General features: G+C 43.5%; 1 protein-coding gene across 5 annotated transcripts in view; it reads left to right on the forward strand.

The window, feature by feature from the left end:
• HECTD4 (HECT domain E3 ubiquitin protein ligase 4) overlaps positions 1-24,679 on the forward strand; it is a 172,072-nt gene that overhangs the window by 111,191 nt on the left and 36,202 nt on the right. For all 5 annotated transcript variants that reach the window (XM_037511140.2, XM_037511136.2, XM_054695324.1 and 2 more), the window contains 17 exons: positions 1,570-1,651; positions 2,874-3,076; positions 3,447-3,582; positions 3,941-4,123; positions 4,598-4,762; positions 5,151-5,320; positions 6,190-6,305; positions 9,286-9,389; positions 11,404-11,565; positions 11,685-11,833; positions 12,600-12,679; positions 14,769-14,932; positions 16,321-16,558; positions 17,587-17,723; positions 18,181-18,307; positions 22,481-22,618; positions 24,171-24,307. In XM_037511140.2, coding sequence (XP_037367037.1) covers positions 1,570-1,651; positions 2,874-3,076; positions 3,447-3,582; positions 3,941-4,123; positions 4,598-4,762; positions 5,151-5,320; positions 6,190-6,305; positions 9,286-9,389; positions 11,404-11,565; positions 11,685-11,833; positions 12,600-12,679; positions 14,769-14,932; positions 16,321-16,558; positions 17,587-17,723; positions 18,181-18,307; positions 22,481-22,618; positions 24,171-24,307 — 2,491 coding nt within the window. The remainder of the gene's footprint in view (positions 1-1,569; positions 1,652-2,873; positions 3,077-3,446; positions 3,583-3,940; positions 4,124-4,597; positions 4,763-5,150; positions 5,321-6,189; positions 6,306-9,285; positions 9,390-11,403; positions 11,566-11,684; positions 11,834-12,599; positions 12,680-14,768; positions 14,933-16,320; positions 16,559-17,586; positions 17,724-18,180; positions 18,308-22,480; positions 22,619-24,170; positions 24,308-24,679) is intronic.

Raw genomic sequence — 24,679 nt, forward strand, 5'->3', positions numbered from 1 at the left:
TAAAGATGATAGGGCCTCCCCTGGTAGCGCAGGCGGTTGAGCACAGTGCCGTGAAGCTGTCCGCAGCCTCTGCAGCGCCAGTTCGATCCCTGCTGGCCGGCAAGGGTCCCACATAGCGCAGCAAATCTCTCCTACCTCTCCCACTGCTCCCCTCAGCAGTGTATTTCGTCAGTCTGCCTGTTCTGTTCCCTACTCTGTCTCTGGTGAATCCTCTCACCCTCCTGTGCGTCTGGCCTATACCCCGTTCTTGTATAAATAAATAAATAAATCTTAAAAAAAAAATAAAGATGATATACCTACAGGGCACTGTTAGTGAGATCCAGGATGACAGGGATGCCTGCCCCGGGACACGATGGAAGAGGGTAAAGGATTGGGTGATGGTCCCATCTGTCTTCGTGACAGTGGGAACTCTCAGGGGCTAATGTCAGGGTCAGAGCAGGTCAGTGCTTAAATAAGGAACCTCTGAGGAACATTCTTGAGCATTACGCAAAGTTATAGTACAAATTTGGTGAGAGATTTTTGGGAGAACCAGGTGTGAGAGTCAGGAAAAGCCTAATTGTTAGAAAAGGACATCCAGACATTCACTCCAAGCCACCAACCGTGCTGCTCTTAGCCCCTCACTGGGATTTAGGTGGCTGACCAAGTGTCTCTTTTTGTTAGAAGTTCAGTGTCGCTTTTGTCCAGCTCTTTGGTTTGTACATCATTTTCATAGATTCAACTCTAAAAGCAGCTCTTGTTAGATCCCTACAAGTGCTATAAATAAATAATAACTCATTTTCTTTTTTGAGAAATTGTGTGTTGCATCGTGCAGCACCACACTGACAAAGACACGGGAGTTGTGGAGCAGGCTGCACAAGGCGGGATGCTGCTGAGAGCAAGATCCTGGCCGTTTTTATCGATAGAATAATCATAGAGCATCAGCTATGTGCGTTAGGAGGACAAGGAGAAAGGATGGGTGAAAGGAATGTTATCTAGGGCTTGGGGGACATGAGTCTGCTGACCATGTTATTAGCTTGATGACCAAGTGTTGTAATCGAAACTAGACCCCAGACCCCCGGCCATGGTCCTAATCTTATCAACAAGGCATTCCGCTGATCGGCCTCTGGGGTCCCTTGTCATACATAGGTCCTCGCCCCCCACCTCCCCCCGCCCACCCGGGCGTTTCTGGTCATACCTCTTGATGTATGAGTTGGGAGTAAGTTTATGCATCCATCCTCAGCCCCCCAGGCGTTCCCAGTCATACCTCTTGATGCATACCCTTCCCAGAGTGATCAAACTTTCTGCTCTTGATTGATATGAAAGGCGCCTTGTAAGGTTCGCCTCATATGACTGTGACTGGACAGTTCTGACCTTTGTATAGGAATGCAGAACTGCAGGTAACCATAATGGTGGCTGAACAGGCCGCTTAAGTCTAGCAGACCCACAGTTGAGTTTTAGTGTAGATTTTAAAACTCTGTCTTATATAGCATATGACAGTGGCAGAGCCATTTATGGTCACCTCTCAGCCTCAGCCCCTGCCTTTGATCATGCCTATAAAGATTGTTGCCTCTCTCTGCCTTCCCTTTTTAGTAGCTCAGAAGGACGGCCATTCCGACTTGGTACTGGTGCCAACATGGAGAAAGTTGTGAAAATGGATCGAGACATGACCAAGGTAAGCCTGAAATGGAGAAACCTGCTTTGACAAAGCCATGGTTGAAGAATGTCGCCATGCTTCGGGTTTTCAAGAGAAATTAAAAAAAAAAGTTCAAGTTTCCACAAAAAGGCAGGGTGATAAATTGAAATCAGTGACCTAACTGAGGCCATTTTCAAGAGAACTAATTAAAATTAATTGGTCATTAATGTTAAAATGTAAATGAATTGTGGTTTTGACTCGGACGTTTTTCCTTAGCTCTGTTTATAGCTTTAAAATACTTTAAAAATGATTATAGATGAAAGATTTAAAAAGTAATAATAGATAACAATAAAGACAAATGGCTCATAAAAATATAAAACTCTGCCCAGGCTCACAAATTACTTAAAAACTAAATAAAGGAAATATGGGGGAACCAAATAAGACATCAGTATAAAAAAATGACAGTACAAAACACAACAAAGCAAAAACGGACAATTATAAATCAGAGACATCCTGCAGGGGAGGAGGAGGGGAGGGACTAAAGGGAGGGAGGGAGGAGCACAGGGGACTGAGGTGATGGTGCACGGGTGCATTGGGGAAGGAAATTCTGGGGACTACACCTGAGGGGATGGGGGGAAGCAAATACTGTTTAAAAATGAACAATGATGTAAAAAATAAAAAAATATTAATATTAAAAAGAAAAAGTAAATAAAGGAAAAGGATAAAAACAACAGCAAAACACCATTTTTCACCTGTTGGATAAAATTAACCCAGATTAATCATCCCATTCTTGTTAAAGTGGATTTTATAGGCCTTCACAAGTCTCCAGAGACAAGCATGTTCTTCACAATTCTATTTGTAAAAAGCAGTCCCATATGTAATGGGTCTGAAGGAATTGTTAGTTCATATTATAAATACCACACCACCAAAAAGTAATCAGGTAAGTCTATCTGTACAGATGCAGAAACACATTCATGGCATTTTGATGACTAATACAAATAAATTTGGAAAGCTGTGTGTAGAACAACCTGTGACTGTCAGAACTTGCTTGGAAAATACCTAGAGGAAGAACCACTGTCTGCGACAGGAGAGGACATGGGCTTTTTATGGAAATTTAACTTTCCACATACAGTATTTCAGTATCTGAATTTTTTATAATTGAGCCTGGATTGCTGTGGTATTTGGAGAAAGGGGCTTGTAAAGGTCTGGTGCCACAATGAAGCATGATGTGAACGTGGTGACTGTCTTCCACCTGCCCCAGGGTGGCTGCTGTGAAGTGATCACTGAAGAGGCCGCTGCTGCTCTTCGCAAAGCAACCAAGTGGGCGCAGTCGGGCCTCATTGTCAGCGTTGGTCCCCCTGTGGAGTCGGTCAACCCGGAGACCGTGAGCGGGCTGTCCACAGGCGACAAGAAGAAAACCGCCCAGACCTCCATCTGCCGCGAGAGGAATTCTGAACTGGCCAGGTAAAACCTTTCACAGGTAGACCCTGTCCACATTCTAGGCCTCACTTCGTTTTGGGTTTATTTTAGGATTTTTCATTTTATACCATCCCCTTGACCCGCTGGAAATAAAGACGGGCTTTAAGTCCACATGGGTTGTAGCAGTTGCTCTCAAAATCAAGTCTTAGGACCCACAAGTGAGACAGAAAAGGAGGGGCGCTTCTGACTGAGGAGCCATCTGGACACAGAGGAGTGTTTTTATCTGAGAAAGACCCCTAGCAGGAACAATCTGCAGTTTTTTCCAGAATTAGTGAACTTATAAACCGTAAAAGCCACTTCTCTACTTTCTTGACCTTCACTGGGCTTCTACCATTCTTCCTGCTGACCTTTGTAGGACTGACCCCGTCCGACCCTTCATCAGTGGGCACGTGGCAAACAGCATGGCTGCAGAAGTGATCGCCTTGCTCCATAGCTTGCTGATGGCCCCTGAATCCAATGCTGCTCAGATATGGACCACAACAGCAGAAAAGGTTAGAACTGTTGTACTGCTTCACTGAGGGAACAAGAAGTTCCTTCACAATATCTCCTAAAGGTTACGGGTGTTGAGATGTAAGCAGTATGCTGTGAGCTTTCCTTCAAGTAAGTTTTTTGCTTTAGCTGATGGTGTTATTATTACAGTACTTGATTCCCCCATATTTTGAGGTGGTGTAGTTCCAATTCCATTCTACCACATAAACAAAAGTGGGCAAAATGTCAGTTGTTCATACTCAGATCCAGAATCCCTTCAGTGCCTGCGACCCCCGGGAACTGTTATAGGCCCCTCGTCATCCTTACTGTCAAACCGCCAAAGCTTTAACTACTTCTGTATGTGCTACTTCTTGTATTTAGGTTCTGTCTCGGGCACTGATGTACATTCCACAGTTGGGGAAATATGCAGAAAGCATTCTGGAAAATGGCAGCAGCAGTGGCAGGAAGCTTGCCAAACTTCAGAGAATCGCCCGCCAGGCCGTCGCTGCACTGTGTGCACTTGGAGGCTTCAAAGAGACAATCAAGATAGGGTCTGAGGTTCAGGTGAGCAGCCACCATTTTTCCCAGGTCATGGCTTTCCCCTATATTTAAGCATCCATTGATAAACTGAGCATCACAAGGCAAATACTGCCCACAGAGACAAATATCCTTGCTCTTTTAGTTAATTAAGGAATCTGAGAAACTCCCAAATTCTGATCTATGCCATGCTATAGGTTATTCCATTATTTAGTGCAGTACTGTATGCTCTTAACTACAATGTGCTTGAACTCTGGTGTCATGAATAGTGGCAGTATTTTAGAACTGAAAGTTTGAGATTATGGCCTGTTATGATCTCCTTGACAAGGTTTTAGGGCCTATTATTTTAGTTCATATTCAGGTTTTAGTATCTGCATTATAAATAAAGTATTACTGTAATGCTGATAATGATAGCAGTAAATTTACTCTTCCTACTTGTCACGTGAGACTCTGCTCACAGCACCTGAACTGGTAGGTGGTGATAATCCATCTGTGTTCCAGGTTCTAGGCAGAGGAATATCAGGAAGCATCGGAGTGGTGGCTTCTATCAATGAACAGGAAGGTATAGCTACAGTCAGATTCCCACTCATAGACTGTAGAAAGACTTCGCAAGCATCAGACACATTGACTATTCCATTGTCTAGACTTTGTGTTCCAAGATCAGAGGTAAGGTGATTTTTAAATGTGTCATAAAATGTCACTGCAAATGGTAACTGTACTGCAATGAACAAATCATATGTACATGCACAGGACAGAAGCACAAATATGTGTTCTCTTAAATTTTACTTGTGAGGCGTATTAATGTATTTACATAATTATTTAATAGTAACATGAAAATTCTCATCTAAGATGGCAAATGCACGTCTTTATGTTAGGAATATTCCACGATGTATTGTGTTTTTAAAAGTTTTGATCTAGTATGCAATTTTCTGTTGGTGATTTTAATGTGTTAACTGCAAATTTGAGAATTAATTCCAGAAAGTAATAACACCCTCATTTCTTATAAACTAACTACTTGAATTTAACTTTTTGCCATGCCCCCCACCACCATCAGGCATTGCCTCTTCATAAACTGTCCATTACTGAGAAGGTAGTACAGGCAGTCCAGTCCATGTTGCTTCCTCAAGAGGGGAGTCTCTCTATTCATACCTCACTTCCTGCAACAGGAGATGGGTCAGCTCCTGTGATGGCAGTCGTTCGGCTTCTGGCTGAAATCAGAACAAGGTGAGCACCCTCCAGAGAGCCCCAAATGTGCTGAGGTGGTGGCAGGCCGCAGAGGTGAGGGTCCTTGCTGGGCTTCTCCACTCTGGGCTTAGTAACTCCACAGCTCGAAATGCGAAACCGAGTAACAGAAACCAACCTCTGGCATTACGCTTGACAGTTTTGTTGCATTCCCCAGTTTCTGCAAGTAAATTGAAGTAAATTTAGCAGTCCACCTAAAGCAATAAGCAAACAATTGAAATGTGGTATTTGGAACACACTGATTGCTTGGGCAAAAGAACATTGTTCTGTCATAGGGATTCCTTCACCACTAAGCCTTTTGAAGATGGGTCAGGCCATGTTAATACCAGCCTGATCTATTCCTTTCCAAATCGATGCTAGGAAAACTAGAGTTTGCCAACAGTAGTGGTGTCAGAAAAAACAGTCTTTCCTGAAAATGTTTATTCACTATTAAACAACCGTAATATGTTTCTGTTTTGATAATGAAATTTCCCGAAAGTCTATGTATTTGGAGTCAGGGGAGAGAGTTGAGCATACAGGTTTTCCAAGGATTTGGACCCCTCTCGTCCCAGAACACTAGTATTGGGAAAAACTGGTTTTTCCCCTGGCACTTTGCACCGCCATAGAGTGGACATGGTGACCATTTTTCCCTTTCCTGATTGTCCACATGGTGACAAAAGTTACAGGGTGGAAAAAGAGAAGTTAATTCTCTTATCTCCAAGCCAGTCCAGCTCAGGAAAGAAGCAACAGGAATGGAGAGTTTGAACCCTGCTGGAAAGTAGGGGACAATCTTGATTGAAATGTTTTTCACAGTTGATATTTAGAGAATCAACAATGATGATTTGAAATATTGTAAATCTTTTAATATTAAGAGCATGCCTGGTCATGGCCCAGCTTTTGGAAGACAGCTTGTTTTGTGAAGAATTCATACAACAGTGTCCAGCAGCTGTTGAAGTTCTTAACCTGGTAGCCCAGGAATGCAGCGCCGGTAAGTCCTGCTGCCCTCGTCCCACTCCACTGAGTTTGGTCTGCCTGGTTCCTGCCTGCCGTGGAATGTTGCCAAACAGCTAAGCTCAAAATCAACATCACCACAGACCTAGAAATGTAAGAACTATCAGTAGGGCCTCCCCGGTGGTGCAGCGGTTGAGCGCTGGGTTGCGAAGCTGCCCGCAGCCTCTGCAGCGCCGGTTCGATCCACAGCTGCTCCCCGGCCACCGGAGGAGGGTCCCGCATGGCGCGCAGACCTCTCCTGCCGCCCGCTGCTCCCCTCAGCAGTGTACCTCGGTCCTTCTGCCTGCTCTGCTCCCCGCTCTGGCTCTGGTGAATTCTCTCACCCTCCCGCGCTTCTGACTGTACCCAATGCTTGTATAAATAAATAAAAAATAAATCTTTAAAAAAAAAAAAAAAAAAAGAACTATCAGTACACACCAAATAGGAAATCTCCATTTTTCATTTTCCTTTCAGGGCCAGTCAAGAGTGTTTTCTCCCTTCCTATGAATTCAAGACCTTTGTGTTTTTATAAAACTATTCATGAGCAGTCTTTAGCGCTGCAGACCCTTTCTGACTGTTCTCATTGGATGTTTAAATGCTTTTCAAACTCTACCAGAAGGTCAGAATTCATGTTGAGGGTGGGCCAGAACTGTGACGCAGGCAGTCAGCAGACCTCACTTGAAGAAGGGCTCTGAGTTTGGCCTATTCAGCCTTGTGACTCTGACCTCTTGTGCTTTCCCGGCGTCGGCTCTGGACACCACTTCTCTTGAGATGCAGACTGTGGGGCTGTTTCTCTCAGAAGGACCCCCTGGCCTCACGAATATACTGCATGGTCATTATTTACTTGGGGGTCAGCTTTCCTCTCCTATTCCCCTGTTCTAGGTAATGCGCAGGCGCTCTCTGATATTCAGAGACTTGGTCAGATGCTCCGCCTCCTCCCCGCCCTTCCACATCCGGCTCTCTGCATCCAGTTCTTCCTTTGCAGTGCTGCTGAAACTGATCTCTTTCGCACCCATTTCCACCTGTCCTGGGCAATTCGTATAGATAGAACATACATGTACTCTTTCGTGTCTGGCTTCTTTCACCGAGAAGCAAATTTCAAGGGTTCTCCTTGTGCAGCAGTATCAGTACTTCATTCTGTGTGTGGCTGCGTATCATCCTGTTGCATGGCTACACCTCATCTTTTTTTATTCACAGATCAACTTATGGGTACTTGTATTATTTCTAATTTTTTTGGCTATTATGATACTGCTGTAAATCATATCCAAGGGTTTTTTTTAAAGATTTTTTTTTTTTTATGCATACAAGAACTGGGGTCCAGGCCAGATGTGTGGGGGGTAAGAGTATTCACCAGAGACAAAGTGGGGAGCAGAACAGGTGGATCTACTGAAATACACTGCTGAGGGGAGCAGTGGGTGAGACAGGAGAGGTTTGCTGCGCCATGTGGGTCACCTCCCTGGCTGTGGATTGATCACGTGCTGCAGTGGCTGATGATAGCTTTACAGCACTGAGACTTTAACCCCTGCACCACCAAGGAGGCCCCCACCACATGCAAATTTTTATGTGGACATATATTTTCAGTTTTCTTGGATAGATACAGGAGTGGAATTGCTGGGTTGTATGGTAATTCTATGTTTAGCTTTTAAGGAATTGTTTTCCAAAGTAACTATTCTATTTTATATCACCACTAGCAGTGTGTGAGGGTTCCAAGTAATCCATGTCCTCACCAACACTGGTATCATCCATCTTTTTGATTATAGTCATCCTAGTAAGTGGTTTTGATTTGCATTTTCCTAATGACTAGTAATATGTCCATCTTTTCATGTGTTTATTGGCCCCTTGTGTATCTTAAGAGAAATGTCTTATTCAAATTCTTTGCCTATTAATTGGGTTATTTATCTTTTTATTTTTGAGTTGTAGGAGTTCTCTATAGTCTTAGATATACAAGTCCCCAACTAGATATGACTTAGAAATATTTTCTGCTATTCTGTAGGTTATCTTAAAATTTTTCATTTTGATTATATCCAATTTATCTAATTTTCCTTTATTGTGCTTTTGGTGTCCTCAGAATCCACTATATAATTCAAAGTCATGGAGATTTGCCCCTATGTTTTCCAAGAGCTTTGTAATTAAAATCATTTATTTTTTAGATCTGTGATCCATTTTGCATTAATTTTCATGCCGTATGAGGTGTCCTTAAGACTTCTGATTCTTGACTATTCCAGATACTTTTCTGAGTGGCTAGTTACCCAGAATTCCCTTTCTTCTCTCTCTCTTAAGTTTTCTCTCTCTCCTAAGATCTGACTTACTGCCATCTCTAGTAAGCCTTTCTGTCTGGATCCTGTAGGAGTCACCTCTCATGCATCTGCACCTATGTTTGTCACATCATGATCCACAGCATGCAGTCTTGTACCGCGTTTCTGTTGCATGTGCTTGCTTACCCGCGTCTTGCCTTTCCTCCCCGGGTGCGGGTGTCAGCTCATCTTCCTGTTCCCCAGCATCTGCATGTGCCTTGCTCATAGGAGATGGTCAACAGGTAGTAGATTTTTAAAAACCAGTTTAGATGCTAAGACTAATAGCTTTCATTTATTAAATGATGAGAATAATAGCTTTCATTTATTGAATGTTTGCCTTGTGCCAGGGCTAAAGGCTCCATTGGTGCTATTTCATCTCATTTTACAACAACCCTCTGGGACCTAGATACTATTATTATTCCCATGTTGGAAGTGAATGTTATATATCAAGTAAAGGAGCCAGATTTTTTAATACAGACGCCCAACTCCAGAACCCATGCCACTCGCCCACATTGCTGTACTGATGAGCTCCATCTAGGAGACAGAGTCTCAGGACCTTTGCTCTTTTGTAAGAATTGGAATGATCTCTGTAAGCATATTATTGCTGTGACCCTACTCCAAAAGCATTGGCACCGTTCTGTGATTGTGAGACTTACCTTCACATGTTCTATGTGCCCCCTTCAGGAGAGCGACTGGCAGTTGTGGAGGTGCAGTGTGAACGGCTGAGGATGCTCTACCGTGACTGTGCGCGGCCCCCACCACCTCCCCTGCAGGCCGACCGGAGACAGGTGAGCCCTCGGCAGCGCACACATCTCCTGCCTGCCTGCACCACACAGGATCAAGGAATGTCGAGGATGCATAATGTTGAGAATGAGCATTTGCAAAACCACTTGGAGATGCAGTCTCTGCATTGGCAGGCCATCATCTTTGAATATTAGAGCACTTGATTTGACAGTCTGACTATTGGGAGATAATAGCAGAGGAACAGAACTTACTAATTTGTAAATACTTTCTGTGTTATTAATAACAGAAAAAAACTTCTTAAAAGATTTAGATCTGTGAAGGATCAAAACGGGCGGGAAGAGCACAAGGGACTATGGTGATGGGACACACATGAATTGGTGGTGGGATATCCACAGGGACTATACCTGAGAGGAGAAAGCATACATTGTACAAGGGCGAAGTGAAATATATATAAAATAAAAAAAAATTTAAAAAGATTTAGATCTGTAATCCATCTCAAAATTAGTGCATAGATATATATAGAAGGAATGATTCAAAACCAAAAGTGGCAAAATGTTAAAAATTGGTACATCTGTGAGTATTCTTAGCGCTACTGTGCATAACAGCCAAGAATGGGAAACAACCCACACATTCATCAACTCCTGAACGAGTGCATAAAATAGGGAATATCCAGACAATGGAGTATCACTAACAGGGAATAAACTAGTGATACTTGGTACGGTTTGGCTAAATCTTGAAATTATGCTAAGTAGAAGGAGCCAGTCACAAAAGACTGAATGGCATATTGTGATTCCATTTATGAAAGTTTAGAACAGGCACATCCATAGAGGCAAAAAGGAGATTGGGGGTTGCCAGGGGCTGAGGAGAAACAGGGATGGGAATCCACTACTGACAGGTACAGGGTTTCTTTTTTAAGAGGGACAAAAATATAAAATTAGATTGTAGTGATGGCTGTATAATATGAATGTACTAAAATCCAGTGAATTTTACACTTAAAATGTGTGAACTGTATGCATATGAAACATATCTCAAAGATTTAGTGTATTTATGTACGAGTGTACAAAAATTGATGTATTCTTGCGATTTTTCTGTAGGGTTATAGTGATTCCAAAATGAAAAGTTAATACATAAAAGAAGAAATGTCATCTGAAATCTCAGCATGGTCAATTACCATAGTCAACATATTACTGTGATATTGTAGCTATAATTTTTAAACGGAAAGTAAATTTCTGCTGTTCATTCTGTGTCTAGCACTCTGCCCTCCATCGAGGATGGACATAGAGGACTGTGTCAACCAATAGCAGTTTAATAGTCCAGCATAGACTTGTGCCTCAGTTTACTCATTCAGGCGTTGGTTGTTACAAATCTATATTGTCTCCAGTTTTTGCCATAACAGTGATTGATCAAAGTCCTTGGAGCTGATCATTGGGTGTATCTCTCAGGGCTTTCTGTAGGACAAAATGGAATTGATGGGTTAAAAAGGTATATTCTTTTATCTGATGGAGAAGCTTGACTTTTTATGATTATATGTATTACAAATTATGAAAGTGAAAATGTGAGGTGTTTTACCTAAAAAAGAAAAAAGAAATGTTGCCATATTATACCTTTGTAACTAAGTTGTGTGCTAAGCCTAGTAACATAGAGTCTGATTACTGATTTTTTGTCTGGGAATGTTAGGGGTGAGGAACTGGGCATGCATGTGCGTGCGTGCGTATGTGTGTGTGTATGAGTGTATGCACGTGTATATAGGAGATAGATATGTAGGAATTAAAACCTAATTTGTTATAACTACAAGGTAAATGATATCTCTTAAAGGGATATTGAAATAGCACTGAAAACATAGAAGGAGAAATGTACAGTAAGTGTCAGAATTAACAGTTAAAAGAGATCAGGATTGGGCCTTGCTTTACATAAAGTTTCCTTTGGGAAAAAAAGAAGAGTTTTCAATATAAAAAATATATATAATACTGTTAGATTAAGATATTTTTCTCTTCTTCAAGAGGGTGAATGGATTGTGTTTGCAGTTCTATTGAATGGAGTTTTTTCCCCCCAATGTAGCCCAAAGAGATTACTTGGAGCCCCTCTCGGGTGTTTCCACCTGTGCGAGCCTGCATGTTCTCATCTCACCTTACTTCTGTCACCTTCCTGGCTGACCCCAGTGCTGGGGGTGGTCTGCCCCGGGGCACATTTATCTATGCCACCTCCCCACTGCCAGTTCAGGTAAGAAATCACATGATGCACTGTCTTTTGCCACTTTCCTTCAAAGTTGAACAGAAAAAGCAAGTTCAAGGGCCCAGCCTGAGCCATCTGATTATCTTCCTGCTCTGGTGTTTCTCCAGGCCCCATCTTTTTACTGGGAAATTGAAATTGTTTCCTATGGAGATACCGATGATGACACTGGACCAATTGTTTCCTTTGGCTTCGCTACTGAGGCAGAGAAACGAGACGGGGCTTGGACTAATCCAGTGGGCACTTGTCTTTTCCATAAGTAAGTGGCTGCTATTATTATTGTTTAAAAGATTATTGATTTATGCATACAAGAGCTGGGGTACAGACCAGAGGTGTGGGGGGTAAGAGGATTCACCAGAGACAGAGTGGCGAACAGAAGAGGCAGATCTACTGAAATACACTGCTGAGGGGAGCAGCAGGCGAGTCAGGAGAGGTCTGCTGTGCCATGTGGGTTGCTCCCTGGCAGGCCAGGGATCGAACTCATGCTGCAGTGGTTGTGGATAGCTTCATAGGTTGCGTTGTAACCACTTGCGCCACCAGGGAGGCCCTGCTATTGTTATTTAAAAAAAAAAATACCCTGTAGACCAGTATTTCCCAAAGTGTATTGGCGAGAACAGTAACTTTTCACAGGTTCTTGTAGGTATTCAGGAACCCAAAATAGTTTTCTGTCTTGAAATAATTTTTGGAAAAGACATACTTTTTTTCCCTTTTGGGGGGGAGATTTATAGTCCACATTAGCAAGATTCCTAGTTGTCCTGCAATAAGAAACCTGTTTATCTTTGTTTCCCAAATACATTTGAAACCATATCCCTCTATTCTGTGAATACTCTTTGGAAAACACTAGTGTGATATTTTAATACTAAAGTAATGTTGTCATCTCTCCTCCTCACAATGCCAGTTGGAAGTATATTCATGTTTAAGGAGAGACAAGTTCTAGGGTTCTCCTCTTATTACTCTGGAGCTACTAAAACCCCTGTCTGTTCACTGCTCAGCCTTGATTTTGGTTTCTCTTTGTGTTTTCATAGCAATGGCCGGGCCGTGCACTACAATGGCTCCAGCTTATTACAGTGGAAGAGCGTTCGCTTGGATGTGACTCTATCTCCTGGTGAGTGTGGTGGGGACTTTTTTTTACCCTACATTTCCTGTTATTCTCAGGTTTTGATCTAAATAGGTAAAACTAAATGATTTAGCAACTGGGAATAGAAAAATTTGTCACTGCTGTCCCCTGACTAACATTGACTCTCTCACCAGCCATGAGATACTTGAGAAATGCATTATTGTTAGCTCCTGCTATAAACTTTGTTCCCAGAGGCCTAAACCTCAGGTATAGCTCAGAGAGAAACTGCCCAGTCACCTACACACTCAGTTCAGTAAAAACATCTTTCCCCTCTTATTTTTAGCCTCCATGTAAGTACTGGATCTATACAGTAGATGAACCAGGATCCCCCCTACTTGCTCCAGTAATAGTTAACATGGTGACTGTCATTTTGACAATGGAAACAAACATGTTGGCTTATTTTTCAGAAACCACATCTTAGCATCATCTCTTTTTTATTTTTTAAGATTTCTTTATTTATACAAGAATCGGGGTACAGGCCAGATGTGCAGGAGGGTGAGAGGATTCACCAGAGACAGAGCGGGGAACAGAACAGGCAGACTGATGAAATACACTGCTGAGGGGAGCAGCGGGAGAGACAGGAGAGGTCTGCCACACCGTGTGGGACCCTCGCCGGCCGTCCGGGATCGAACCGGCACTGCAGAGGCTGTGGACAGCTTCACAGTGCGGTGCTCAACCGCCTGCACCACCAGGGGAGGCCCTTAGCATCATCTCTTGATAAAACTAGAGTGCTCTATGTATGTGTGAGATGCTCAGGTATGCTTAGCCAGGAGCACTGAATCACACCATCTCATAGATAACTCTCGTAGCTGTCTGGGGGTGTTGCACTATCTCTTATCCTGGAAGGAGCTGCTTGTTAAATCACACTTTGCCAGGAAGCATGGTGTTTTCACTTACAGCCAAGTTATGACCTGGAAAGAATTTCCTGTCAAAGTTATTTCTCTCCTATTTTATGGAGCTGATCTCTGACATCTCAGCTGATTAAGTGCTTTAAGCCCAAAGAGAGGGAGAAGGGAACCTTAGTCAGGGTTCTTGTTTGTTTCTTGCTTGTTTTTGAGAAAATTTTGGGTCGGACCTCAGACACACAGACTACCTTCTTCTTAGAGAAATACTCCTGTCTATGCAGGAGTAGCAATCAAAAACCCACATAACACAACAGTCTCAATCTCTGTGCCACTTCTGGGCTACATACCTTAACAATGGCCGAGCATCTCCTATGGGCTGGATGTTCTTCCAGGCCTTGGGGATATCTGGTGAGTAGCAACAAGTCCCCAGCTACTGGGCAGCCCATGCTCATGGGGTCTGACACCTGTGAGATTCTAAACAGAACCCTACACTTCATGCACTTATCTAGAGTTTACAACAGGGATTATAAGACTACCTGCACTAGCAGTTTGCCTGAGGGCTGCCATGGGGCCATGCCCCTCCTGGCTCTTGCAGTTCTCCCCCAGAGCCAGTTACCTCATCAGAGAGCAGCTTGACTTCTGTTATTTTTAGTTCATGCAAAAATGCCTTAAATATATAAAAATAGGAGGCATGGTATGATTTAATGGTAGACCTATAGCTTACATTACGAGTTCGATTTTTTTAACAATAAGATAATAGGTTGTTTAAAATTTTATTTTTGAAAACCATTTCTAAATCTTCCACTTTACGAGAAGATGCGACCTTTTAAAGTAATCCTCTGCATGTCAAAAGTGAAAAACTTGCATTTCTCTAATTTAAAAAAAATTGCATCAAGCGTTTTCCCTTCTTACCTTGGCTGCTAGGCAGATAAACCCTAAAGTTAATGTGTAATTATGGTAACTAACTTAACTCAGATACTATATATTTTTCTTCTCGGTAATTTCTCATTTTTCTTCTAAATAATGTTTATTTCTCTTGTGTTGCTTTATATTTATATTTATTTAAATAGAATGGGTTACTTTATGTCTTTTTCAGATGTAACTGACAACATAAAGACAAAGATAGTCAGTGACACCTGGCCTGTCACTTGGCCACAAATTGGAAGTTTTCTTAATAGTCCATAAAGGGGGACTTTTATTGACTTGTGTTCCCTTCCTGTTCTCTGCCATAGGCGATGTGGCAGGGATTGGCTGGGAGAGAACAGAGGGGACTCCACCTCCTCCAGGGCAGCCAGCCAAGGGCCGGGTATACTTCACCTACTGTGGGCAGCGCCTGGCACCCTACCTCGAAGACGTCTCTGGTGGGATGTGGCCTGTGGTTCACATTCAGAAAAAGGCAGGTTTTCTTTATTGAGAAACAAAAACTCTCCTTAGCAATTTGTTCCATCAGGAATGGAAAAAATGAAAGGCACGGACCTGCCCTTGTGCTGCCTGGTATGTGGTGCGTGATGACAAAATGAACTTCAGAACAAGCCTTGCGGAGAGGCCCTGCCTCTGCCTTGAACCCGAGTGCTTTGCTGCCTTGACCTCCTTTTGGTCGTCTTTCCTCAACAACAATGCAGGGAACGCTGGTGATCTTTCCAGTGTCAGTGAAGTGATTCTCTGTGTCAGTAAGTTTGAAAATGACCCTCTTGGGTTGCTTTAATGTGTCAGAAACTCAGCAGAATCCTTCAATAAAGGTTCAAAAGTTCAGCTAAACTCAGCACCCTACACGTATTTAATAGAATGCTTTTGTTATTTAAGGCGCACCTATTAACATGTAATGTTCCATAGAACATTACTACTCAGGACATGCTCCCAGATTCTTACCTCCAGATTCTTACCTCTCCCTGAATTCCAGATGCAAATACCCAGCAGCCTGGGGAGCATCTCCAAAATGGAGGTCCCCTTGGTCTGTCAGAGTTAACTTGTCTAAACTGAGCCTAACTGCCCTCTCCCCAAATCTGTTTCTTCCTCATCTCGGAAAGTAGCAGCTCCAACCTTCCAGTTGTTAAGTCCAGAAATCTTGGCCTCTTCCCTAACTTCCCTTTCCCTAACTCCACTTCATGCTCCGCATCAAATCTGTCAGCTAAACTTACTGGCTTTGCCTTTAAAATGTGTCTGGTGTCTGACCACTTGTCTGAGTCCACCATTAACAATCTGTCCTGGCAATCATCATCTCTTGGAAAGCTTATTATAACATTCTTCTCTGTGCTCTCCAGCCTCCCATTCTTGCCCTTTTACATGTCTTTTCGATACAGCAGGCCACAGTGATCCTTTAAAAAATATTACAGATCACGTCACCCTCCCCTCATGCCACATATTGTAAAAGCTCAAGTCTTCATAATGACTTACAGGATCTTATAGGGTCTGGCCCTATGCCATGTCTCTGATATCATCTTTTACTGCTTTATTGAATGAATTAATTACAGATGCCAGTAATTAAAGTCAGCATTACTCAGCCTTTTCCACTCACTCAGACAACAAATATTTATTGAGCAACTACTACATGTCAAGCACTTGTTAAACTCTGGCCATATAACAATGAGCGAAACAGATGGTTTCTGTCTTCATTGGGATATAGTCAATGGAGGAATTGAACATTAATCAAACAGTCACACGAACATATATGTGTGTGTATATATGTGAGTGGGTGGGTGGATGGATGGATGGATGGATGGACGGACAGATGGATGGATGGACAGACAAACCTAAGTTCTTTCAAATCCTTTTATCTCTTTTCAGAACACCAAGACTCGAGCTAACTTTGGCTCCCGCCCATTTGCCTACGCCGAAGGGCAGGCCCATCGCAATGCCGCCGACTTATGTACTGATCTGGCAGAAGAGATCAGTGCAAACTTTGAAGCTCTGCCTTTTGCCATGGCATCTGACAGTGACAATGATGCGGGCACCAGTATTGCGTCAGACCCTGGCACTCATGGGCCTCCATGCCGCATTGCTGCCGTGGCCACCGCTCAGCAACGTAAGCCTCCTCCTCCCAGACCCCACTGTTTACTGGGAGCAGGAATGCTGTAATTCCACGTGTCCGTTTAGCGTGGGCATGTTCCAGTGTCTATCAGTAATGGAGTTTACAGACCCAGTGGAAGAAAATGGGGAGTAAGAGGAAGCATGGCAGCCTGGGAAGTCTGTTCCCCACATTCAGGAAGCCTGCCATTACTCAGTGTCAGTGGAACATTGCCACTTGGAAATGCAAGTCTGAAAGATGTCCACCTTTTCTAAGACAATCTAAAAATGCCAGAATTTTATAGGATATCTGCTAGTTTTAGAATTTTTTTTTAATGGCTTTAGAGCTGAGGACATTAAAATGCTAATTATGGAACCTAGGTGGTGCACTGATTATTTGAAAAATTTCATAATCATAATCAAATTTACTAGAAGTGAGCTTCCCAAACTAAAGGTGTCCACATTTGACCCTTGCAATACTGGTTTTGCACATTGTTTTTATCAGTTTGTTTCTCATGATGTTTATTTCTCATGAACTGTCTGAGTTCTTCTGAGTTGGATGAATTATACCCATAGGAACTATTTTAGGATCCAAGGTAATATAGATGACTGGCTATTTGTTGGCTCTGTGATTTAAAATCCCTCCAGGGGTCTTCCTGGTGGCACAAGGAGTTAAGATGTAGCCTATGAAGCTGTTTGTAGCTTCTGCAGCATGAGGCTGACCAGGGAGATACCCACATGGCGCAGCAGACCTCTCCTGTCTTGCCCGCTGCTCCCTTTAGCAGTGTACTTCACTCTGCCTGTTCTGCTCCCCACTCTGTCTCTGGTGAATCCTCTCACCCGCCCCATCACACCTCTGGCCTGTACCCCAGCTCTTGTATGCATAAATAAATAATAAATCTTAAAAAAATAAAATAAAATCCCTCCAAGTATTAGGAGTCTTTCTGTCATGCAAATTCAGAAAATCCAGTTCATCCCAGGGTAAGAACATCATGATTTCTCCAGTCTTCTCTTGCCAGGATTCACTGTCATTGTGCTTTGTTACAGAATATGACAGTGACACTTCCTGCCATTATAAAGTGGAGCTCAGCTATGAGAACTTTATCACCTCAGGACCAGACCCCCACCCGCCTCCCATTGCAGATGATGAGAGTGATGATGATGACGATGATGACATCCCACAGGTAAGAAGCCCACAGCCCTCATTGGCTCCCTGCTGACCAGAGTCAGCCACAAAGAATGACACTCGTGTCAGATTGCAAGGCTAGAGTGGTTACACTTTAGTGATGTCATTGTGTTTGAACAGTGACTCTGCAGTGTTCATTTTTTTAAACTCTGCATCACCTGATGGGCAGTTACCCAGCAGTGATTGGGGTGTTAGAGAACAAGCCTTCTCTGATAGTTCTTCAGCAGTAAAGTTGGGGATCTTGCTGAGAACAAATGATTTCAGAGGGAAAGGGAACATAACCTGTCTAGCGCTTTGCCCCTGCATCTGTGTTCCATTTCACTGGGAGGCCCGCGTGCCTTGTTTTGCCTCTGCATTTGAGTGGAGTGAAGGCCTCAGGTGAGAGCCAAAAGTCAGATGAGGATTGGTGCCTGCATCAGCTGTTCTGCCCCAATTCATACGTCTCCTTCTTCCAGGAGGACCACTACGCGCTGCTGGTGAAGGCGTGGGAGACCAAGGTTTTTCCTACTATCCGAAGACGCTTCCGCAACGAGGCAGAGCGGAAATCAGGCCTGGACCAGATAAAGGGTGCTTTACAGCTAGGTGTGTGCTCTGGTTCCCAAAGGTGCTCCCTTCCTGCCTTGAAGTGTATTTAGCTCAGGATGTAAATCAGGAAAGTGGGGCCCCAGAATTGCACCAGCATCTTTGCTGAATTCTGCCATCTGTTGCTTTCATTACCAAGTTTCTCTTTGTTTACTAAGTTAACTCAGTGTCTTGGGCTGATGAAGCCAGAGTGGCTATACTAGGGGTGCTAGATAGCATTGTGATTAATAGTTTGGGCTCTGAAGTCACAGGTGCCACTTACCAGCTGTGTGACCTGGGGACAGTGGCCTGACTTTTCTGGCTTTCCTCACCTTTAAAATGAAATCAATAATGGTAACCCCCTCATGTGTATATTAGAAACAAGGGTTCATACAGATAGAGCTCCTAAGAACAGGGTATGGCCCCCCAAAAGCGCTCAGGTGAAGTATTTCTAAATATCACAGTAATGATGATGGGGGTGGTGAGATTGTCCCCACTGGCCATGGTTTCTCTAGCAAAGAATAACGCAGAGTTTACTTCAGAGAGTAGATCGTTAGTGAGTTGTAAGCACAGATAGCTGATTCCTGTTAGAAGGTTTCTTTCTTTACCTTGTGAAACACCTGCTCTTTGGGATGCAGAGATGCCTTGTCCCAACACTGACCATCAGACATGGTATAAGAACTTCTTTTTGTCCCTGTGTCAGCAGTCTTTCTCTTCTAACTTTGGTCCTGAGAAAAGCCGCTAAAAGATCTTTTTTTTTTTTTTTTTTTTGCCAATTTACATGCTGAGTCTCTGATATTCATGAAAAAATTCCTTCACTGATATTAGTGCATATATGTACATGTAAATATACATACACACCCTTGCAACTTATTATTAATAATTGTTATATATAATTTTTTTCATGCTTTTAGCCTTAAGGCTAAGGATCAGTGACTGCAGATTTTGTTTACACTTAACCTGTGGAAATATTCTCGCAGCATGAACATGTGGTGATCATTTCCTTTTCTCTTCAGAGCCTGTTATAGCTGCCAGTCCAGATTCCAAGGCAGATAATTAACATTCTTCTTGACTCTTCTCTTTTAGGAGTTCAGGCAGAGGGAGCACGTTCGGGTGGGAGTGAGCTTGGGTGGTTGAAGGCACAGGTATCAGGCCAGACCACTGTTGCTGCAGAGGGGGACATGGAGGGTAGCAGGAAATGAGATGAGAGGGTGCTGGGGAAGCCATGGGTGGGGGGTTTAAGCAAAACAATATCATCATCTGAGGCAGATCCTACAGATGAAAAGGTAATTTGCTCCTCCCCTTTTGTTCTCAATATCTAAAAGGAAGTACCCTTTTGGGTTGCACAGAGCAAATTTCAAATGACTTTCACTTGATAAATGCAGCGCCACCTCTGTTACTGCCTGCCCGAAGCACCCACGCGGGCCATTAGCTTCAGAGTGAGGATGGCTTGATCCAGGGCATTTCTTCAGTCCTCAATCCAGTCACTGATTTGTCTGTGCATTCAAGAGGTGCCACCAGGTATCAGGCCCTGTGCTGAGGAATAAGGAGTCTTCTGAATGGAACAGGCATGGTCCCTTCTCTCACAGAGCTAAAGTTCTAGTGGGGACAGCCGTGAGACAACACAGCACCCCATAGTCAAGGCTATGCAGCAGCCAGGAGGCTGCAGCGTATGGGCAGGGCAGCGCAACGGAGCTGGCTTCTCCCCAAGACCCGGAGCTCATCCTCGTCAGCAAGCTTAGGGTTAGAAATATGAAGCCCCGAGTGCGTCTGCAGCTGCAGGTTGGCTCAGGTCTGCCTGCACGGGGTCCCCGAGCCTGAGTCCAGGTTCCCACCTGGCTATGCAGGATGTCGGTGGCCTTCGTACCCAACTGAATGAGAGGCAGGGCGGAAGTTAATCAGGAGACTATCCAGCGGCTCCTGGAGAATGACCAGTTGATCCGCTGTATCGTGGAGTATCAGAACAAGGGCCGGGCAAACGTGTGTGACCAGTACCAGCATGCGTTACATAGAAATCTCATTTGGGGGCCTCCCCGGTGGCGCAGCGGTTGAGCGCTGGGTTGCGAAGCTGCCCGCGGCCTCTGCGGCACCGGTTCGATCCCCGGCTGCTCCCCGGCCACTGGAGGAGGGTCCCACATGGCGCGCAGACCTCTCCTGCCGCCCGCTGCTCCCCTCAGCAGTGTACTTCGGTCCTTCTGCCTGCTCTGCTCCCCGCTCTGGCTCTGGTGAATTCTCTCACCCTCCCACGCTTCTGACTGTACCCAGTGCATGTATAAACAAAACAAACAAACAAATAAATAAAACATGCCTCTATAAAAAAAAAAAAAGAAATCTCATTTGGCTACCATCGCAGATGCCAGCCCAACCAGTGCTACAAAAACAGTGGAATAATCTTCCAGTTGACAAGTACGAGGAGTAATTGAAAGTAATCCATTTCCTATGAAATGGAGGTAGGATCTTTAACCAAGCAACTGCTTAAAACACAAATAAAATACCTGTGACTCTTAAAAATGTGAAAATGTGAAGAAAGCTACCAAATTAACAATTCTCAACGTAAATTTATTTTGAAATAAAAAGAAAAGAAATATAAAGCCCTGTCTGTTCAGGGAGAGGGTGCTTCTTACTGCTTTGGGAGAGACAAAGAAAGGGGGAAAGCAACGAGACCATGTGTAGATGGAAAACTCTGCTATGTGATCATTGGTTGCTGTGCCTTTGTTTTCACGTTGGTTTAGTTAGGATTTAATTTTCTTTTGCTGTTTGTTCTCTGAGCCATCCTGAATGCCTGTGGCCACGTGTGCTTTCTCTACTGTCCCCAGTTTGGGGAGGGAAGGTGTAGATAGCACAGTAGAAAATTAGGTTTTCCAGAAGTGGCTGTTGTACCAGTGCCAGTCTCCTGGCGTTGGAACTCACCCAGAAGTACCCACATTCCCTGACAAACAGCTTGCCAGGCCCTCCTCCCAGGATCCAGCCCAGCAGGTGTGGCCATTTATCTGAACTGTATTCATTTAAACCTGAAACAGTCCCCTTTCCAATAGAGTCTCCGTCCCGTAGTAGTGCAAAGGCTGACAGGAGGCGAGGGAGCTGGCTTGCAGTTCCCAGAGGCCCCTCTGTGAGGGTGGATCAGCCTCCGTTGTTGTGTGCGCCAGGGAAGGTTAAGGAAGCGTGCATTAATTTGGCATTTTCTTCGTGGCCCTGAGTGATAGACAGCAAGGTCTGTTTTCTCCCCCACTATTTCCTGGGAACATGTTACAAAGATTTTTTTTTTCCTCATAATTTTCAAATATCGGCCACATTTCTCTTTATTCTCTGACAATTCTTTCTCTAAACATTCTTCTTGAATTTCAGCTTCCTTCTAAACTATACTTAAAAGATTGCTCCCTCTTTTCATTTCAGCCAGACCAGCCCATAATGGAAAGGTAGATAAGAGTGGTGGAGACAGCCCTTGTTTAAAAGCTGCGCTATCCACACGCACTGTCTTACCCACAGCTGCGGACAGGTGTAGACACCAAGCCTATGCGGCAACAGCCAGTGGCAACCTCACCTGCCTCTGTCTTCCCCACGGTGCTGTTGCCTGCAGGGCTTTGGACCTTTCTTTACTTGTTTCATAAATTAATAGTGGCTGTTGCTATTGAGCATAATGAAGCTTTGAGAAAGCAGAACAGAACAAATTCCAGCAGCAGATAGAAGTTGATGTAGCTCTCTGTCTCTTAAATAAGCTCATGTTTGTCGTAGTAAAAATTAAACAGTACCAAAATATGTCAGTAAGGGAAAAAGTTGCTCTCGCTTTCCTCTCACTCTCCATTTATCTAAGAGCTTTTTTTTTGCCCTAACAAAAATTAAATGGCTGCATAATGTCCCATCATTTTTAACCTTTGTGTATTGATACTTACACTATTTCCATTTTGTTGTTGTTTTATTTCCCAGCAGTGCTGCAGTGAGTATTTTGTACCTTTGCACCTCGTGTTCATGTTTCTGTGTGAGAGACTGAAGAGAGTCCCAGAAGGAAGATATTGAATGTCTTAACTTGGTAGATACTGCTGAACTTCCTTCCCCTGGAAGCTACAAAGTCTTGTGTCAACAAGAGCATTTGACAGATTCTCTTAACTTTTGATTCTGGCCATAAGTCTGTGTCATGTTTGATCCGAAGGCTTATGCTCTCTGGAGCGTTACCAGTGCTGCTGTTGTATTTTTTAGGTATGGTGGATATTGCCCGACAGACAGTTGAATTCCTCTACGAGGAGAACGGTGGCATCCCAAGAGACCTTTACCTTCCCACCATCGAAGACATTAAAGACGAAGCAAACAAGTTCACAATCGATAAAGTTCGAAAAGGTTTTGCTTTCCCTTTTGCTTCACTATGAGACTTGTCATGAAATAAGTTGAATTTCCCAAGCTCAAGTCTGAGCCCAGCAGCTGCTGACTGCCCTGGAGTGGTTCTCCTTGCCTTGAGTGATCTGACTTCTTCCAGGCGTGCCCTTCGAGGCCCTGGAACTTTATGGGGGGGTGTAGCAGATATTTGTCTGTCCTCTGTGGCCTCTTGCACCTTCTCAAAACTCACTAATGTGAACACAAGGGTGAGACAGGGCACTTGTACAAAGAGAGAAGTGGGGTCTGGGCTTACAATTCCAGGCAGGCTTCTCCAGCTTTGCTGGCTACTCGGCTAGTAAACCATGAATTTGTGTTTGTGCTATGCTCTTTAGAATTTGGTTAAAAGTCAGTTGGATGTTTTGGGCAAATGAGAAAAATATAGAAAAGCACAACAAAAGAAAATGTAGAACCACTCATTTTTAAAGTGGTCACAGGACCTTGAGAAAAATATGAGAATGTCCTGGACAGGGACCTGAATATATATTTACTTTTCTTTTTGTTTGATATATAATTCACATTCCATAAAACTCACCCTTTTCAAGTAAAGGAGTTAGCAGCTTTTAGGATATTCACAAAGTTGTGCAACCATCGAATCAATACTTCTAACTCCAGAACATTTTCATCCCCAAAAAAGAAGAAAGACCTGTGCTCTTATCACTTCTTCCCTTTAGCCCCAGCAACTGGTCATCTACTTTCTGTCACTATGGATTTGCCTGTTCTGAACATTTCATGTAAACGGAATCATCCAGCATTTTTTTTTTTTTTTGGTTTGGCTTCTTTGACTAAGCATGATCTTTCAAGAGTAACCTGTATAGTAGCATGTGCCACCTGTATAGTAGCATTATGACAGCATAATACTCCACTGTGCAGATAACAACCCATTTTTTTTCTCCATTTGCGAATTAATGGGCACCTTTTGGCTACTATAAATAATGCTACTGGGAACACTTGTATACCAGTTTGTGTATGGTTATGTATTTTTGTGTCTCTTGGGTGTAGTTGTAGGAGTAAAGTTGCTGGATAATATGGTAGCTTTTTGAGGAACTGCCCAGTTAATTTCCAAAGTTATTGCACCATTTTATTTTACATTCTTACCAGCAGTACACAGGGTTGCAGTTTCTCTGCATCCTTGCCAACGTTAACTACTGTCTTTCTCTCTATGGTCTTGGTCAACGTGAAGGGGTACAGCACTGCGGCTTTGACTTGCATTTCCCCAGTGACTAGTGATGATGAACATCTTCCCATGTGTAGATTTTCATTTCTCTTTGGAGAAATGTGTATTCAAAGCTTTTGCCCAACTTTAAATTGGCTTATTTTGTCTTTTTATTGCTGAATTGTGAGAGTTTGTGCAACATTTTGCTGTATTACCCTCCAGACTGAGTTGTGTTCTTTTTCAGTTATAACTAAATCTGAGGGTATTAGTAAAAGCTGTAGAGCTATTCTACACCCTAAAATATAGAGTCCCAAGATGGTTATGGTACTCGCTTTTAAGAAGGTCTCCTTCCACCCTCTTTAGGCCTCACAGTAGTAACCCGCTCTCCAGACAGCAACAACGTAGCCAGCAGTGCAGTCGGAACCGCTCTGCCGAAGTTCGCCATCCGAGGGATGCTGAAAACCTTTGGGCTCCATGGAGTCGTCTTAGATGTTGATTCAGTGAGTGAACAGCCTTTCATGCACCCTGAGGCTTTCACGCCCAGACTCCAAGTACCCTAGAAAGTGATTATACAGGTGGATTACTCTTCAAATTAGAGATGAAAAAGCCAAGCTGGGTGTTGGCATGCTAGATGACTTGCCTGAGATGTTCTCATGGGCCTGGGCAAGGGCAGATGATTGATGATTAGCTCTGAGCTCTCAGTACTGTCATCCCCCTCAGACCTCGCTACCTTTCCTCATTACTCTCTGTCCCTCTATTACATCTACCCGAGCTCTAAGGGAACATTCTCCCAGTTTCCTGGATGAATGGGTGGTCTGTCATTGACATGATTGTTCAAAGAAATAGTTTTGTGACTTTGATTGAATCAGCTT

Source organism: Talpa occidentalis, unplaced genomic scaffold (genome assembly GCF_014898055.3).
Source record: "Talpa occidentalis isolate TD23 unplaced genomic scaffold, MPIMG_talOcc4v2.1 talOcc4.14, whole genome shotgun sequence".
Classification (NCBI taxonomy): domain Eukaryota; kingdom Metazoa; phylum Chordata; class Mammalia; order Eulipotyphla; family Talpidae; genus Talpa; species Talpa occidentalis.